General features: G+C 41.8%; 1 protein-coding gene across 5 annotated transcripts in view; it reads left to right on the plus strand.

The window, feature by feature from the left end:
- The window catches only part of LOC130918015 (ryanodine receptor 1-like), a 209063-nt gene continuing 188941 nt past the window's right edge, over nt 1-20122 (plus strand). For all 5 annotated transcript variants that reach the window (XM_057839859.1, XM_057839856.1, XM_057839860.1 and 2 more), the window contains exons 1-2: nt 1-194; nt 2890-2963. In XM_057839859.1, the coding sequence (XP_057695842.1) occupies nt 173-194; nt 2890-2963 (96 nt within the window). In that variant the 5' untranslated portion in view covers nt 1-172. The remainder of the gene's footprint in view (nt 195-2889; nt 2964-20122) is intronic.

A 20122-nucleotide genomic window follows, 5' to 3' on the forward strand; every position in this document is an offset into this window, starting at 1 on the left:
ATGCACCTCGGCTATTCGACGGCGCGTCACCTCCCGGACCCGCCTGCCAGTGCCTGGCTAGTGGCTGCTTCTCTCTGCTTTACCGGCAGCGACGGGGTTGGTGGTCCTGGAGAGTTGCGTCCGCAAAACGCCTTCCCCCTGCCGCAGTGGGAGATGGAAGAGAGATTGACGGATGCCAGATGGATACGGAGCAGGTAACAACGTGGCTGGATGTGCGTGTGCTTGGCTGTGAGTGGTGAATTTGCTTGAGGACTGTGCCAATGTCACTCATGCACATCTAACCTTAGAAATGTTTTGTACATGACAGTATTTTCCAACCAACAGACCACCAAAAATAATGATTTTTGTGGGAACCATTTCGAGTTATTTATTGCAAAACACACCTGTTTTTTTTTTTTTTTTTTTTTTTTTAATTCTGTAATGCCCAAAGATGCCACAAGATGCCATTAAAGGCCTGGCTAATTGAAAGTAGCATTTATTATTATTATTATTATCATTATTAAACAATACAAAAACTACAGAGCAACCAGCTTACATGACATACAGCAACAATTAACAAAATACAAATACATTAAATCAATTCCAATAGTTGCAATATGACTTACAGTATTTAGACAAAGAATATGTACATAATTGTTAAATATTTCCAAATAAACTTAAAGCACAGACTAGCATTCCTAGTTTCGATTATAAGCAGGGGCGGAGCCACCAAGGTGGCATGGGGTGGCAACTGCCACCATAAGCGGATTTTAAGGTGGGGGCTTAGACCCCAAACTTTTGAACGGTAGTGTAAGTCTGAAGATAATGAAAATAATTCACTTAACTCATTCACTCCCAGCCATTTCCACCGGCGCAACCCCCTTCGCTCCCGGCCGTTTTATTGGATTTTGACTGATTTTGCAAGGCCCACAGAAAATTCTGTTCTAATGCTATATAAACATGGAACCCACCAAAAGACCGATTGGACTCTTTCTTTCAGCAGAAAAAAAAAGTTTGTATTAGAAAATAGCTTAGTTTGAGCAATTTTCCAATTTCTGATGAAAAAACAGAAATTGAGCTTTTTGTAAACGCGTACATTTCAAACATAACTTTGACTTTAACAGTTATTTTTTGTTATTGTTACATCCCAAACATTTAAATAATGTTTTCCTTCTATAAAATAACATAAACAACAAGACAAATAGAGCTTTTGATAGCAAAGTAACAATTTAACTACATAACTGACAGAGGCGTCGCGGCCCATTAGGCAAACCAGGCAATTGCCTAGGGCCCCCAGGGGGCCAACAGATTTAGTACACGCAGCTTTACTCCAATGAAAGCCTTGAGTCCGAGTTCCCTGAAAGGGCCCCTTCACTCGCTCAACCCCCCACCCCCACCCCACCCCACGTGACTCAGAGTGAGACTTGCTATATAAACATGGAACCCACCAAAAGAACGATTAGACTCTCTTCTTTCAGCAGAAAAAAAAAGTTCATATCTTTTTCCATTCTTTAGAAATCAACATTAGAAAATAGCTTAGTTTGAGCAATTTTCCAATTTCTGATGAAAAAAGAGAAATTGAGCTTTTTGTAAACGCATACATTTCAAACATAACTTTGACTTTAACACAGCTATTTTTTGTTACTGTGACATCTCAAACATCTGAATGTTTTCCTTCTATAAAATAACATAAACAACAAGACAAATAGAGCTTTTGATAGCAAAGTAACAATTTATTTGCACATAACTAAACTATTGAACTGAGAGATGACGCTGTTGTGGCCCCGACAGCCGGGGTAAACTTTTCCCTCATCACCGCCTGTCTCATAAGGATGGATTTTTTTATAGTCTTTCTTTTGTGGTGACCACTGCCTCGTGGCGGAGTTCGCCTGGGGGACTTGTGTCAATGGGGGGCAACTGGTTTGGCTGTGCGCGTTTCCGGCTGAGATGGGGACACTGGAGGGTGCGGGGGACGCGCGCAGCCGAGCACGGCAGCACGGGTTCTGCTCAGCGAGCAGCACTAACTCAACGGCATCGTCCGCTGCACTGGTGGTCCCGGTCGTTCCGCCCGGTCGTCCAGCGCCTGGCATCCCAGGGATCCTCCCGGTTTTTCTGCTCCGTAGTCGTTCGCCGCCTGGCGTCCTGGACGTCCATTCGGTCGTCTGCCGCCGGCGTCCCGACCATTCGTTCCGTTGAATCGGGTTGGGGGCCTTACCAAATGCGCTACTGCCCTCCAGTGGCCAGTTTTATTGCTTTAAAATGGATTTTCAGCATTGTGCTTTGGAGCTAGGTTGAATCAGAACCTAGAGATGTCTCTTGTGAAAAAAAAAACGTAAAAGACGTATAGATACGTCTTTGGGACACTGAAACAATTAAAAATAGAACGTATTTATACGTTTTTGGGAGCAAATGAGTTAATAATGGTAGGGTCAATTCTATCGTTACAAAATATAGGAAGACGATCTAAATGACCTATATAACGGAACTCATTCTATAATGCAAATAAGGTCGCTTAAAAGTTGGTGGGGACAATTTGAGGATCCTGAAAATTTGGTAGTGTTATGTCCCTCCCCTCCCCAGGCAAACCTATGCCCTTCAAATTTCCCAACCTTTTTAAATCAAATTCTGATTGCGAACATGTCAAGTGGCCGCCTCCATCCTTTTTTTAGCCGTAGACATGAGGAAGGAGGGGAGGGATGAGCGTCTCCTGGCGTGACAAACATGTTGGCGTGGCAAGGTGGGACCCACGCCGGGGTGCGAGCGCCCCTCCCACCCTTGTTCTCTCCTTCTGCACTCTGAGAGTCGACCCGGACGGGCGCTACACTGCGAGAGACGCTTGATAGAAAGAGAGAAAGGGGGGCAAGAGGAGATCAGGGCAGCAAACTAAAGGATCTTGTCTTGTCCTCGAAGGTGCTGCCAGTAAAGCGTGGCCGAGGATGGCGGAGGGGGGCGAGGGAGAGGAGGAGATCCAGTTCCTGCGAACGGTGAGTCCCATTTACTTTTCCCACAGGTGCTCCTCTCCAGAATATGTCCCCATAAAAGGGAGGTAGTTGACTTATTTCTATGTTGGTAACCTCTTCAAACTCAGTCCTGGTTAATGTTCCGGCTTGTAAAGCTGCCAGTGGTTGCGTATTAAAGCACCATAAAAGACCACACAACTGTGCTATGAACTGTATATCATTTGGAGGAGTTTAGAATGAGTATTTATATAAATATTATGGCAGCAGACTTGCTGAGTGTTGTATTGATAAAGGCAGCCATTTTCGGAAAAGACCCATTTTTATATTTGTAGAATTTTGACTGAAATTTTAAGGACAACTAAATAGTTTTATAATTTTCTAAGTGAAAATGGAGGCTACAAAATTGAAGATTAGGAGTGTCAAACTCATTTTTGATGACTAAATCCTCTTTTTTTTGGAGCTTTTTAATTGCAAATATTTGATGCAATACAAATATATATATATATATATATATATTTTTTTTTTACAAAAAAAGTGCGAGTTACCTAGTAGAAAATGCAATTAAAATATTTAATCACTTGACAGCACTAGCAAATATTATATATTTTCATTAATTAAAAATAATGGTATTCTTTTGTTTTTCAAAATTCCTATTTAGTTTACTTCTGCAACGATTAATCGATTATCTCGAGTAATTCGATTAGAAATAAAGCTGGCAACCAGTTCACGGTGTCCCCTGCCTACTGCCCGTAGTTAGCTGGGATAGGCTCCAGCACCTCCGCGACCTTCGTGAGGAAAAGCGGCTTGGAAAATGAATGCATGAATGAATAAAGCTTCGAATCAAATTTTGCTGCATCGAGGATTCATTTAGAGTGGCATTGTAATGGTTTGTTTTGAAAGTGTTCGCATTTAGATTTATTGATTTGGGTGGATACACTGCCCTCTAGTGGCAACAGTGAAAATGACATAATGTATTTCACATGGCTGAATCCAGCTGCTCCCTGTTAAGGCCAACATAAGGTTGTAAGTTTTTTTTTAAGCTAATACTGTATGTTTGTTTATCCATTCGTAATTTAGCTTAGAAGTATATTTAGATTTTTTTTGTGATACCATGTTAAAAGGATTTGTTAAGAGCTTTGTTTAAAAAAAAAAAAAAACATCTTATAGCATTTAAGCTAGCGGACTTTTGCTATGCAAGTTAGCCAGTTGTTCTTTTGTTGTACTTAAATCCTCATTTATTTATTTTTACCGTTTGAGGCTGAGATTAGGTATTTTAATTTCGTTTTAAACACGTCAAACACAAACAATTGCTCTTGTGAAATGAAAGTGTAATTCTGCATAGTTTGAAGAAACGCTCAGGGATTTTATTTTGTATTCGGATTTCATGCTCTTTTAAAAGTGCAGTCTTAGCAAGACCAAATAAATATTATTGCAAGCATAAACACTTGTTTCTTTCGTTTTACAGCTGCTAAAATATTCTGCAAGGCATTATACAGTATGTTTGTGATCTGATTACTCGACCTAATTAATCTATATATTAATCGATTACTTAAATGATAGATAGCCGCAGCCCAAGATTAGTTGTAATTTTGAAAAAAGTATTTACAGTTTTCAATTAAGCAGACAGAAAAAAACCACAATGTCTGTTTTTAATTTTTTAATTGTTAATAAATAAAAAGTCATCACCTTATCGTGGTGGAGGGGTTTGCGTGTCCCAATGGTCCTAGGAGCTATGTTGTCTGGGGGCTTTAAGCCCCTGGCAGGGTCACCCATGGCAAACAGGTCCTAGGTGAGGGGCCAGACAAAGAATGGCTCACAAGACCCCTTATGATGGAGAAAATTACAGGATCCAAGTTTCCCTTGCCCGGACGCGGGTTACCGGGGCCCTCCTCTGGAGCCAGGCCTGGGGGTGGGGCTCGAAGGCGAGCGTCTGGTGGCCGGGCCTTTTCCCATGGGGTCCGGCCGGGCACAGCCCGAAAAGGCAACGTGGGTCCGCCTTCCCATGGGCTCACCACCTGTGGGAAGGGCCAAAGGGGTCGGGTGCGTAGCAATTTGGGCGGCAGCCAAAGGCGGGGGCCTTGGCGGTCCGACCCCCGGCTACAGAAGCTAACTCTTGGGACATGGAATGTCACCTCTCTGGCGGGGAAGGAGCCCGAACTGGTGTGTGAGGCAGAGAAGTTCCAACTAGACATAGTTGGACTCTCCTCCACACACAGTTTGGGTTCTGATACCAGTCCTCTCGAGAGGGGTTGGACCCTCTTCCACTCTGGAGTTGCCCACGGTGAGAGGCGCCGAGCAGGTGTGGGCATACTTATTGCCCCCCGGCTTGGTGCCTGTACGCTGGGGTTTACCCCAGTAGACGAGAGGGTAGCCTCCCTCCGCCTTCGGGTGGGGGGGACGCGTCCTGACTGTTGTTTGTGCTTATGCACCAAACAGCAGTTCAGAGTACCCACCCTTTTTGGAGTCCTTGGAGGGTGTGCTGGAGAGTGCCCCCTCTGGTGACTCCCTCGTTCTGCTGGGGGACTTCAACGCTCACGTGGGCAATGACAGTGAGACCTGGAGGGGCGTGATTGGGAGGAACGGCCCCCCCGATCAGAACCCGAGCGGTGTTCTGTTATTGGACTTCTGTGCTCGTCACGGATTGTCCATAACGAACACCATGTTCAAACATAAGGGTGTCCATATGTGCACTTGGCACCAGGACACCCTAGGCCGCAGTTCGATGAGCGACTTTGTGATCGTGTCATCGGACTTGCGGCCGCATGTTTTGGACACTCGGGTGAAGAGAGGGGCGGAGCTGTCAACTGATCACCACCTGGTGGTGTGTTGGCTCCGATGGTGGGGGAAGATGCTGGTCAGGCCTGGCAGGCCCAAACGTATTGTGAGGGTCTGCTGGGAACGTCTGGCAGAATCCCCTGTCAGAAAGGGCTTCAACACCCACCTCCGGCAGAACTTCTCCCTTGTCCCGGGGGAGGTGGGGGACATTGAGTCCGAGTGGACCATGTTCCGCACCTCCATTGTTGAGGCGGCCGATCGGAGCTGTGGCCGTAAGGTGGTTGGTGCCTGTCGTGGCGGCAATCCCCGAACCCGCTGGTGGACACCTGGGGTAAGGGATGCCGTCAAGCTGAAGAAGGAGGCATATCGGGCCTTTTTGGCCTGTGGGACTCCGGAGGCAGCTGACAGGTACCGGCTGGCCAAGCGGACTGCGGCTTCAGCGGTCGCCGAGGCAAAAACTCGGACATGCGAGGAGTTCGGTGAGGCCATGGAAAACGACTTCCGGACGGCTTCGAGGAAATTCTGGTCCACCATCCGGCGTCTAAGGAGAGGAAAGCAGTGCACCATTAACACTGTGTATAGTGAGGATGGTGTACTGCTGACCTCGACTCGGGACGTCGTGAGTCGGTGGGGAGAATACTTCGAAGCCCTCCTCAATTCCACCGACACGCCTTCCTTTGAGGAAGCAGAGTCTGGGGACTCTGAGGTGGGCTCTTCAATCTCTGGGGTTGAAGTCACTGAGGTGGTTGGTAAGCTCCTCGGTGGCAGGGCCCCGGGGGTAGATGAGATCCGCCCGGAGTTCCTAAAGGCTCTGGATGTTGTAGGGCTGTCATGGCTGACACGCCTCTACAACATCGCGTGGACATCGGGGACAGTGCCTCTGGATTGGCAGACCGGGGTGGTGGTCCCCCTTTTTAAAAAGGGGGACCGGAGGGTGTGTTCCAATTATAGAGGGATCACACTCCTCAGCCTCCCTGGTAAAGTCTATTCAGGGGTGCTGGAGAGGAGGGTTCGTCGGGAAGTCGAATCTCGGATTCAGGAGGAGCAGTGTGGTTTTCGTCCCGGCCGTGGAACAGTGGACCAGCTCTACACCCTCGGCAGGGTCCTCGAGGGTGCATGGGAGTTCGCTCAACCAGCCTACATGTGTTTTGTGGATTTGGAGAAGGAGTTTGACCGTGTGCCTAGGGGAGTCCTGTGGAGGGTGCTCCGGGAGTACGGGGTACCGAGCCCCTTGGTGGGGGCTGTTCGGTCCCTGTACGACCGGTGTCAGAGTCCGGTCCGCATTGCCGGCAGTAAGTCGAATTCGTTCCCAGTGAGGATTGGACTCCGCCAAGGCTGCCCTTTGTCACCGATTCTGTTCATAATTTTTATGGACAGAATTTGTAGGCGCAGCCGAAGCGTTGAGGGGGTCCGGTTTGGTGGCCTCAGCATCTCATCTCTGCTTTTTGCAGATGATGTGGTGCTGTTGGCTTCATCAAGCCGTGACCTCCAACTCTCACTGGGGCGGTTTGCAGCCGAGTGTGAAGCGGTTGGGATGAAGATCAGCACCTCCAAATCCGAGACCATGGTCCTCAGCCGGAAAAGGGTGGCATGCCCTCTCCGGGTCGGGGATGAGATCCTGCCCCAAGTGGAGGAGTTCAAGTATCTTGGGGTCTTGTTCACGAGTGAGGGTAGGAGGGAGCGGGAGATTGACAGGCGGATCGGTGCAGCGTCTGCAGTGATGCGGACTCTGCACCGGTCCGTTGTGGTGAAGGAGCTGAGCCAAAAGGCGAAGCTCTCGATTTACCGGTCGATCTACGTTCCTACCCTCACCTATGGTCACGAGCTGTGGGTCGTGACCGAAAGAACAAGATCCCGGATACAAGCGGCCGAAATGAGTTTCCTCCGCAGGGTGTCCGGGCTCTCCCTTAGAGATCGGGTGAGAAGCTCGGTCATCCGGGAGGGGCTTGGTGTCGAGCCGCTACTCCTCCACGTTGAGAGGAGCCAGTTGAGGTGGCTCGGGCATCTGGTTCGGATGCCTCCTGGACGCCTCCCTGGAGAGGTGTTCCGGGCATGTCCCACCGGCGGGAGGCCCCGGGGTCGACCCAGGACACGCTGGAGAGACTATGTCGCTCGGCTGGCCTGGGAACGTCTTGGAATCCCGCCGGAGGAGCTGGCTGAAGTGGCTGGGGAGAGGGAAGTTTGGGCTTCCCTGCTGAAGCTGCTGCCCCCGTGACCCGACCCCGGAATAAGCGGAAGATAATGGATGGATGGATGGATGGATAAAAAGGAAAAACAGATTGTTTTCACTTGTTTGATTGTTAATTTTTTTTTTTTTTCATTTCATATTAAAAAATATGAAAAACTACTAAGTATTCACAATTCTGTAGGTCATCGAGCTTTCATTGAGGACTACAGAATTGTTATCGAAATGTTTGGTTAGCAATTAACATGAAGTCGATGCATGTGATTTACTTTTGCGGACCACACAAAATGACTTGATGGGCCAGACATGACCCCCAGGCCGCCATTTTGACACCTTTGTAATAGACTCATTTTTATCAGAAAAAAAATGATTATTACTCATAAAGATGTCCAATCCATTTGAAGTGTGAGGGTGGCAGCGAATGAAGCTGCTACACCTCCCTCTTCAAATGAATTCGAACCCCCTCCTCTTTCTCCTCAGTTATCAGGCCCCCCACATAGTGTCCATGGGTAAATATAATTAGCTATGTTCATAGGTAGCATAGCCGTGTAATAATGTATTTCTTGTTATTGTTTGTTCTTCTCCTCTTCGGTCTGCTTCCTCCGTTTCTGTTCCCCAATAGCCCTTTCCTGTTTACTGCTTTCTCCTAATAAATAAAACATAATCAACAACCACAAAGGGAGTATATCAAACCCAAAAACAAAATTGAGGAACTCTCCACAGCACCACCAACAAAAGTGCAGATAGTAAAACATAAAAAACTCAAAATACACATACAGTACACATATTTCATTGCCTAGCAATACTGATTCTAAATACCACAGGTAGATTTGAATTACGCTGATTTCTCATTGGACACCCCCCTCCACCCAAAAAATCATCAGTGCCGTACTTGCAGACAGACAGACACTCGGTGCATCTGTTAGCACAGTTATCTATTTTTGAACCCGAGTGAGGGAGCGAACAGGGCTCGAGTAGGCCGAGTAGCTCGCAGCTAGGGAACGCCTGGACAAGACAGCTGACAGTGGACGCATCCACTTTGCACTCAGCGGGGGGAAGACCCCAGAAAAAGACCCTGAAGTGCTGACCTGGTCGGTACTTTCCAAAAGTTAAGGAGAGTCAAAGTTGCAGAGAGAAGGTTACCAAATGTTACCATGAAACTTTCTTAATTTTCTCCCATTGAAAATGATGTAAAGTGAAAATAATGTGGACATACTGTATATTCTGAAACGATGGCCCAGAAGTTACAGAAGTTGTTGCACCGATACCATTTTTTGGCTCTCAATACCGATTCAGTAATGTGGATCCATCTAGATACAACATTTTATGAAAATACATACAAATAAATCTGTCGTGATAAAAAATTTTAGTAGGCAATATATTGTCTCTTAATTATTGCCGATATGCGATATTATTGCCTGTTGTTTTTTTTAACCTTTTCAACCACGAAATTAGTGACATCCTGATAAATCACCTATTCAAATGCAGAAATTTGGTATTCTTAAATAAAAAAAAAAAACTATATTAAAATTAGGCCTGTCAAATGATTAAAATTTGTAATTGAGTTAATCACAGCTTAAAAATTAATTAATCTTAATTCATCGAAATTCAAACCATCTCTAAAATATGCCATATTTTTCCGTAAATTATTGTTGGATTGGAAAGATAAGACACAAGACGGACATAAACATTCAACATACTGTACATAAGTACTGTATTTGTTTGTTATAACAATAAATCCACAAGATGGCATAAACATTATTAACATTCTTTCTGTTAAAGGGATCCACGGATAGAAAGACTTGTAGTTCTTAAAAGATAAATTTGAGTAATTAATTAATTTTATATTAAAACTAGGGCTGTCAAATGAATAAAATTTTTAATCAAGTTAATTACAGCTTAAAAATGAATTAATCATAATTAATCCCAATTCATACCATTTATAAAATATGCCATATTTTTCCGTAAATTATTGTTGGAATGGAAAGATAAGACACAAGACGGACATAAACATTCAACATACTGTACATAAGTACTGTATGTGTTTATTATAACAATAAATCCACAAGATGGCATTAACATTAACATTCTTTCTGTTAAAGGGATCCACGGATAGAAAGACTTGTAGTTCTTAAAAGATAAATTTGAGTAATTAATTCATTTTATATTAAAATTAGGGCTGTCAAATGAATAAAATTTTTAATCAAGTCAATTACAGCTTAAAAATTAATTAATCATAATGAATCGCAATTCATACCATTTATAAAATATGCCATCTTTTTCTGTAAATTATTGTTGGAATGGAAAGATAAGACACAAGATGGATATATACATTCAACATTCAGTACATAAGTACTGTATTTGTTATTACAATAAATCAACAAGATGGCATTAACATTCTGTTAAAGCGATCCATGGATAGAAAGACTTAGTTCTTAAAAGATAAATGTTAGTGCAAGTTATAGAAACTTTATATCAAAACCCTTCTTAATGTTTTTGTTTGAATAAAATGTGGAAAATTTTCAATCAAAAAATAAACTAGTAGCTCGCCAATGTTGATGTCAATAATTACACAATGCAGCAGAGGGCAACAAAAAATACCAACATTGCGTTAAATGTGTCAAATATTTTAACGTGATTAATTTAAAATATTAATTACCGCCCGTTAACGCGATAATTTTGACAGCCCTAATTAAAACCCTTCTTAATGTTTTCACTTTAATAAAATTTGTAAAATTTTCAATCAAAAAATAAACGAATAGCTCGCCATTGTTGACCTCGCCTAGCAGGACGTCACATGGGCTCCCTGCTGTTCTTCCACAGTGTCTTTAACTACGTAAGGTAGTGATTGAAATACACCACAAGGTGTCAATGGGGAGTTTTAAATTAATTAGAGATCTAACCAAGGCAAAGTCAAAGTAAGTTTTATGTGTATTTTGCATAGCTATTTTGATTGGGAATGCCAGTTCTCTTTGCACTGAGCGCTTTTCTTTTTGTGAACATTATTTTTTTGAGTGATAGCAATATTATTTTTGTTGTGCTTTCACTAAATGATACTGTCGCTACTTAACTATTCTGCCCAAATGCATGATGGGAAGTTGGGCAACCATGACTGTCAGTGGTGGCTGCAAATTGTATACAGTATGTTTTGCGTTGTTTAATTAAGCGTTTTAAGAAAAAGATTGTCTCCTGTAAGAGATAGGGCTATTATTTTTGTTGTGCTTTCAATAAATGATACTGTCGTAGCTTAACTGTTCCACCCACAGATAGAAATATTATTTATGTTGTGCTTTCACTAAACGAGTCTGTAGCAACTTAACTATTCTGCCCAAACGCGTGATGGGAAGTTGGGCAACCATGACTGTCAGTGGTGGGTGCAAATGGTATACAGTATGTTCCGCGTTGTGTTCAATTAAGTGTGTTAAGGAAAAGCTCGTCTCCTTTCATTCTTCCCCACATCGTTCTCCACAATACTTAATATTTGCTGTGAAAGAGTTGCCAAAGCTTAAGCCAATAAAAGGCCCGGTCCAATGAATGCCTGTGTCCACTCGCATGTCTCTGCCTTTTTGCTCTCAATGTGCTAAAACGGCGTCATTGTAAACAATGGCAACTCATGACCGGGCCATTCCATGCATGCGTTAATTGCGTCAAATATTTTAACGCGATTAATTGAAAAAATTATTACCGCCCGCCCGTCGACGGAAGTACGTTTGCTAAGCCACTAACCGTAAGCTTTACACACATTCAAAAGAAACGAAAACGACTTCGTGTTTGTCATGCATGTGGTATAAGTAATGAATTTTTTTTTTCCTTTTGTTCGCATAGCTTGCAAATTCTTTAATCCAGCGAGTTTTCATGTTAGAAGTGTCACCTTTTCACCGCAATTTTGCGTAAAATGAATACAATAGGAATTAGAGCAGTTACAGTATTTCTATTACTTATTTTATGCTGGGATGCCAAACCAAAAGGCTTTTGGCTGTAAATCTCCACATTCAAAATGAAAGTGGAGTGCAGCTTTTATGAATTATTGATGAGTGGTACACTTCAATGACACCATGGGGGTAAAGTGGTTCAGAGGCCATGATGTGCTTAGGTGACTCTTTTAACCTTTCATAGGGTAAGGTGACTATTTTTGGTCATTAAAAAGACAAAAACGTACCCCTATGAAGACCTGGCGTCCTCATACGTGAACATCGCATTTTCGGAAGCCATAACATTAAAGGGGAAGTTCAGAATTTTTGTAATTACCGTAATTTCCCGAATATAAGGCGCACCCGTGTATAATGTGCACACCAAATTTACTTGTAAAATCTATGGAAAATTATTGTACCCGTTCATAACTCGCACCCTAATTTTAGCACCAATAAATAGAAGAATACAAGAAAACAGAGCTCGTGTACGGGTACAGAAATGTCATTTTACTGATTGGTGAAACACAGCACAAGCATAGCATATTGGTAGTTCAAAACATTACCATAAACTGACAATATTGACAACTGAAATGAATAAATGAATAAATGACAACTTCTCCAATTTACCAGAATCTAGGAGAAAACAAAACAGATGTGACTTTTCTTTTAAAGGCTGCTGTATAACTTGCTCTTTTCATCATGATGAATAAATGTTTCTTCCATGGATTGATACGGGAAAATGAAAGTGAGAACGTAGTCAGAAATCCGAGAGAGCTCATCGTTGTCGACACTGTGACATATTGGTATTCTATGTTATGTTGTTCTATGTTGTGGCACTGGTGGATCCATGCTGCTGTATTGTCATATCTATGTTGTGATTGTCTATGAGCCAGAGGGCCGCTGAGGCTAGACAAAAGAGCGCAGCATTATAGCCGGACTGTCGGCATTTAAGTTCATTAAAAGCAAGAAATAAAACGTTGAACACGACACTCGAAGTATTCTAGTTTTTTTTCAAGACAAGATAAAACAGACACGACAGTAACAATAGGAACTATTGTTATTTGGGTTTGAGTTTCCCGAGGGACAGATATAGTTGACAGACACACACAGAAGGTCTGTTATGTTTGTTATGGTCCGAGTTGCGGAGCTGCAATAAACGTTGACTCAAATGAGTTCAAGAAACTAAATTCTGTGCTTTATGAAGAGTGGGAAAAAAAGCTGAATTTAACACAGACGAAATCATTCGGCCGATCAGAGTGAAGTATTACCGAAACAAAATGGTGACGTCAGGTACCGTAATGGTCGGCAACGGATCGCCGCATAAGTTTCTTCAACACAACGTGGCTGTGTCAATTCGTGTCAATAAAAAAAACTCGGTTTATATTAGGGCTGTCAAAATTATCGCGTTAACGGGCGGTAATTAATTTTTTAAATTAATCACGTTAAAATATTTGACGCAATTAACGCACATGCCCCGCTCAAACATTAAAATGACAGCACAGTGAAATGTGTACTTGTTTTTTGGAGTTTTGTCGCCCTCTGCTGGCGCTTGGGTGCGACTGATTTCATGGGCTTCAGCACCCATGAGCATTGTGTAAGTAATTATTGGCATCAACAATGGCGGGCTACTAGTTTATTTTTTGATTGAAATTTTTAAAAAATTTTATTAAAATGAAAACATTAAGAGGGATTTTAATACAAAATTTCTATAACTTTTACTAACATTTATCTTTTAAGAATTACAAGTCTTTCTATCCATGGATCGCTTTAACAGAATGTTAATAATGTTAATGGCATCCTGTTGATTTATTGTTATAATAAACAAATACAGTACTTGTGTTGAATTGTGCTATATAAATAAATTTGCCTTGCCTTGCCTTGCCTTATGTACCGTATGTTGAATGTATATATCCATCTTGTCTCATCTTTCCATTCCAACAATAATTTACAGAAAAATATTATGATTAATTCATTTTTAAGCTGTAATTAACTCGATTAAAAATTTTAATCGTTTGACATCCCTAGTTTATATAATATATATATATATATATATATATATATATATATATATATATATAAATACATAAATTTCTGTCTCCATCCATGTACCCGTTTATAATGCGCACCCTGATTTTACAAGTTGATTTTGGGGGAAAAAAATGCACGTTATATCCGGGAAATTACTTTAGGTTTAAAGTGCCTGCGACACGAAAAAACATGTTTATTCCATAATACATGCGGTATTTCATGCTACTGAATGAAATGGACCGCCTGGATGTGTGTGGATGCGATCGCTATATTTATTTAGCGAAAATGAGTGACTTCCGGCAACAGTCTCGAGTTGGGAAAGCGGGCGCTGTGACGTGTATGGAGGAAGGAGTCCTTTTCACTATACAGCCGTACTGTTGTTTAAGAAGGACTAAGGATTCAGCTGATTTTGCGGATTAATTTATTTTTCGCATCACGCCAGCCAAACGGCTGCAGAAAAATCTTGCTGTATGAGGGAGAGGCGTGTGCGCCTTTTTGGGGTTTCAAAAGGTTCCCATTCACTGGTGGATATTGGCCAAAACAAGCCCTACTACTGTGGGACCATGGGACTTACAAGGAAGTGAGTAAACATCGTGTTTTGTACTATGTCAAATACTGGAATCATTTTAATATGTAGGTGGCTTGCATTTTGTGGCTGACATGCATGCGGGGCGGCTATTTTTCGGCACAACACCGGTGGCTTGTCGCACATCCCCCCCGCCGGGAGAGGACTATATTCGGCTTATTGTGCTCATGTGCCCGGTGTTTTGTCAAATTTTCCGACCGATCAGAAATTGTAACTTTGAGTTAAAAATAGCCGCGACTACAGCGATTACAAAGTAAACACCACAAACTTTCTTTAAATAAAGGACTACTTACGTTTGATCATGAATGGGCATGTAAAAAGCTCTCCTCATACACATTAGCAACATTGTCCAGCTGCTTCCCTGGCTAGCTCTCCTGTCCGTCGTAGGGGAATGAGCTGTAAATTGCTCTCCGCTGGGCGGTTTGCCGATCGGCGAAGACGATCGACAACCCAGTCGTCATGTGAAATGATCCGGGCTAGTTATGTGTGATTTTCCGCTTCGAAGACTTTGAAACATCACTCGGTTCAGGTTAGCATGTCGGCTTGCTGTCACGCCTCTTGGTTTGTTTACTCTCTCCGAAGCCGGGGAAGGGAAATGACATAAGCCCGATTTAGTTGGCATAAAATATTGTTCGGGAGGTGCGACAGTAAAGCTGAAGTCGACAGTTTTGACCGTTATGGAGTAATTTTGCCATGTCGTCTTGAAAAATGCATTTTTATTATTTCATATTCCATTTAGCTCAAGACTGTTATTTGTCATGACCATGCCATTTATTTAGCTTTTGGGGAAAAATACTTGGATAAAAAGAATATCCTGTAAAAATTTTGGAGTAGAGAGACTGAAACAATGACATTTAGCGGCTCTCTTCGACAAGTTTTCCTCGTTCTGAATAATTCCCCCTCAACGGGCTGACTGGTCCTTCTCAAGCCATTTATTTAGCTATTGGGGAAAAATACTTGGATAAAAAGGAATATCCTGTAAAAATATTGGAGTAGAGCAGTACTTCTCAAATAGTGGGGCGCGCCCCCCTGGGGGGCACAGAGTGATGCCGGGGGGGCGCATGTGACCTCGGGGAACATGCTTTTTTTTTTTTTTTTTTTTTTTTTTTTTTTTTGCCGTACTGGAATAAAATGTACTTGCACATCCACTCAGTGGGTGGCAGTGGCGCTCTTATTTTCAGAGTGCGCGCAGTATTTTTGAACTAAGGAAGAGCACTCAGCACACACAGAAAACAGATATGAAGAACAGTGTGCCGCCGTCGTTTTCGAAAGCCGTTTTCCGACCGGAATCACTCACGCAGCGACCCACTGTCTTGTCCGGTTCTCACGTCGCCGCCCGAGAAGTGCCATTTTCGGCTTGGGATCGTCACGACGACCGCCCTCACCTACGGTTCTACCTCGGCCGCCGAGAGTGCGCTTTTTTCGTGCCGTTTGCCTTTTAGCTTTGACTTTTAATACAGTGGGTGATGGGGAAAGACCACATTTTACTGTGTCTAAAAATAATTATAGCGGGCAGCCAGAAGCCAAATCAATTAAGACGCCACTTAAAGACATTAGACCCCAATCTCATTGATAAGCCGCTTGATTGTTTTTTAGCGAAAACGTGCCGAATATTGCCAACTATCGTCCTGCTTTGTCAGTGTTATATCAGTAAACCAGTGAGCATTATTAGCATGCTCATTGCAAAATAACGCCACACCATTGTAAAGAAGGTAATACTGTGAGCAGGAAAAAATAAAAACTGTCCTTCTGTCGAAGGACACTCATTTTTTCTTTTATTCAGCTTTGTTTTTTGGTCAAATTTTTTGGCATATTGTCCTCATGAGTGAATGTTACTAATCAATTTTAATTTTTTATTATTTACTGATTTTATTACATTTTATTTTTCTGTATCAAATGGTCAAAAATGTACCTTGAGTGTATTTTTTACAGTTTGGATGTGACTTTTTTTAAAATTCAGGCAAATTGATGCGCGTCAGGTCTTCTCTGTTACAAACAAAATGTTAATAAAGTTATACTTTACTATAAGTTGATCTGTTACTTTTTTTCTTTATTAGAAAAAAAGGACACAATGTTAGGCAGATGCGTATTTATAATAGTAATTTCATAGACAAATGATACTATTTACAGTGGCGGCAGAGAGTTTGGGGGGGGCGCAAAACATTTACGTCTTCCTTGGGGGGGTGTAACAGAAAACAATTGAGAAGCACTGGAGTAGAGAGACTGAAACAATGACATTTTGCATCTCTCTTCGTCGCGTTTTCCTTGTTGTGAATAATTCCCCCTCAATGGGCTGCATACTAAATCAGATGAGATAGTGACTCCGCTGAAGTCATCCACCTGTTGGGGACGCTAGAGCCCTATAATGGGAGGCGTGGCTAACCGGCAGATTAAAACACTAATTTCTCGTCATCTGCGCTTTGCTAAATTGTTGTACAGTTGTGGTCAAAAGTTTACATACACTTGTGAAGAACATAATGTCATGGCTCTCTTGAGTTTCCAGTTATTTCTACAACTCTGATTTTTCTCCGATAGAGTGATTGGAACAGATACTTCTTTGTCACAAAAAACATTCATGAAGTTTGGTTCTTTTATGACTTTATTATGGGTGAACAGAAAAAAGTGAAGAGAAAAAAAAATAAATTTGGATTTCCCTTTAACATCACATGACCCATACTATTACCGTATTGGCCCGAATATAAGACGGTCCTGATTATAAGACGACCCCCTCTTTTTCAAGACTCAAGTTTGAAAAAAAGACTTTTTGAACACCAAATTAATTTTATACAGAAAATAACTACAGTACATCCGAAACAAATGATTATAACAATATGTTTGAGAGAAAAAGCATGTTATTTTGCCTCATTCAAATCTTAATACCTGAACATTTAAATATGTAAACTAAAGTGCAATCACATTCGTAAATGAATGGCTTCTGGTTTTTGAAATGCAAATAAACCAATCTCTTGTGATAAAACAACAAAATTGCAATAACTACGTTAACCATAAGGGGTTCGCTTTGGCCTGTGGATCAAATTCAGCATTCGCTTCAATGATATCTAGCGCCATCTAGCGTCTTGAATGGGTATAATGTCTAGACCCCAATATAAGACGACTCCCGCTTTCTCAGTCTTATTTCAATGCAAAAAACACCGTCTTATATTCGGGCCAATACGATATGTTCTGCAGGTCTTAATTATAATCATATATATTTTTTATTATTATCAGTCATTATTTGTATATATAAATTAGGGCTGCAGCCTGTTTTTGTGGCACTTGCGAGTCACTTAGTGCCTATATCGGGTCACTGTTGATTTTGGGGCATTTCAGAGTCCCTTCATGTTGATAATAGGTGACCTACTGTTGATTTTTCGGTCATTGGTCAACTTTCTGTTCGGTCTGGTGCATTTGCCAGACATTTGCCGTTGATATAGAGTCACTTAGTGTTCATTTTGGGGGATTTTGAAATCACTCCTTGTCACTTCTTGCTTATTTTAAGGCATATCCTTGATCCCTTCCTGTTAAGTTTGTGTCCCTTCCTATTGATTTTTAGGAATTTTCCGTTTCCTGTTGATATCAAGTCACTTCCAGTAGGGGTGATAGTGGCTAGAATTTCTTGCCAGAACTCCCCGATGTGAAGGTCGCCACGGAGCCAGAAATTTTCTTTATTTTCCATTCAAAATGGTATTTTTTTCAATCATTTGCAAAATAAAAGTTAACAAAAACAGCAATAACCCCAACCTCATCTCCTAATTTTTTTCCCCCCTTATTTCCTCACATACTAAATGCCAAATCTCAGTTTTAACTACTTAAGAACATAGGATATATATTAAAATTGAAGTTAATGTAAACATTTACTTTTTTTTTTTTTTTTTTTAATAATAATTTTTTGTAATAAAGATATAAGTAACATACATTCCGGAAAATAAGTCCAAATGACTTATATTATGCAGAGTGAAATGGAATATATTTTGAAGATCGCGCAAACATTGACTTTTTTAAATCATAAGGAAATGAATATGTACCATAACAAAAATGAACAAATATAAGTCCAAAGTGCAGATTGACAGCTAAGATGTTCTGAACCTCCCCATCAGAGGAAATGTGACTAAATATGATAAATAAGCCTCCTCAACTCTTTCGTTGCGCTTAAAGATTTGATCCGGTTTATGTTGCATTGCCCTTATTTTGTCGCATCAATTCAACAAGCTTTTTTTCAAATTTTTTTTTTTACTGTTCCAGAAAACATGCACATTTGAACCAATCAGAGCTAACAAGAGGTTGCGCTAGACTTTTTCGTTGTGTCATTTTGACTGACAGGGTCTTAAAAATCCGGTCATAATCTATTTTTACCCGTCACTTAAATTTTTAAAATGATAATAATGACATTGTGGTGACCCTTTGTTTGGCATAATTCATCTTCCGTACTTGTGTGTCCATTTGGCCGAGGGCGTTACCGGCTACGACACAGTCACGTGACAGAGACACTAATGAGCCGCGCACGTTCCGGCTTGAATATGAAGAGAGAGTTCACAGAGAGCAGCAGAGCTACAGCGGCTGGACACAGCAATTCAAGCTAACAAGACTCTTAACATTGCATACCGCTTCAACATATTCAATAGTATTTAGTTTTCATTCATTTTAAATTAATATTCTGTCCGAACAAGCTTATTCACACCGTGCCAGCACACATCAAGCAGATGAATATGTAACTTTTTTCTCCGCAGTGACAAAAACAGCTGACTGTGGCCCCAGTAGCTAGGCTACGTATGGAACAATGAAATTAACAATTCCCCTGCTGTGCCCTGAACGGAGTCTTACACCTTCCTCCTGGTGCGCATGGACTTGAATTGCGTGCCAGCTTGTGCAGTCCCTCTTTTTTTCACCTCTTTTATCAACACCATCGTCGTTTTGGGGCTTTTTGAAGAAACTTCGGACACTCAGTTGCCTTGACATTTTTCCGAGTAAGGCCAACGACGTCATGCATCAAGAGAGACAATAGCTAATTAATATGCTCACTCGCCACCCTGTGGTCTGGGGTGTGAATTGCAACCTGTCAAAATGAGAGATGGACCTACAGTTTTTTCCGTCACCGTTTTAAAAAATCGGTCAACGACGGAAAATATTCGGTTAACGCGACCCCTGGAGCTAACCATCTCTGCTGATCACATGTCAGTATGTCGGTCAATTGAACGGATGAGTCCGGGCGTTTTGCTTCGCTGCGTGCATTCGCACATTGATGTGACTCATCATCGTCAGACTCAGATAACTGCAGTAGCTGAGGAAACCTCCATGCTTTCCGTGGAATAAAATCAGTAATAAATATTGGTGGAAACGGATTACGCTACACAAACACTTTGTTATGCTTGTTGTTAACACTTGTGTATGTAAATCTGATGTTCGTAGATTGTTTTCTTCTTGGAGCTGAAATGCAAGTGATGCAGCTTAGCATTTTTTATTTTTTTTACATTGCGTTTTGACAGTTGCGCTCATATTTTCGGAATCAAAGCACCGTGTACCGGAACAGCATTCCGGCCCTGAATCTTATACCGGAACAGCATTCTGGCCCTGAGTCTTATACCGGAACTGCGTTCTGGCTCTGAATCTTATACCAGAACTGCGTTCCTGACCGTTCTGGCCCACTTTCACCCCTCACTTCCAGTAAATTTTAAGGCATTTCAGAGTCACTTCCTATTGC

This window comes from Corythoichthys intestinalis, chromosome 6 (assembly GCF_030265065.1).
Source record: "Corythoichthys intestinalis isolate RoL2023-P3 chromosome 6, ASM3026506v1, whole genome shotgun sequence".
Lineage (NCBI taxonomy): Eukaryota > Metazoa > Chordata > Actinopteri > Syngnathiformes > Syngnathidae > Corythoichthys > Corythoichthys intestinalis.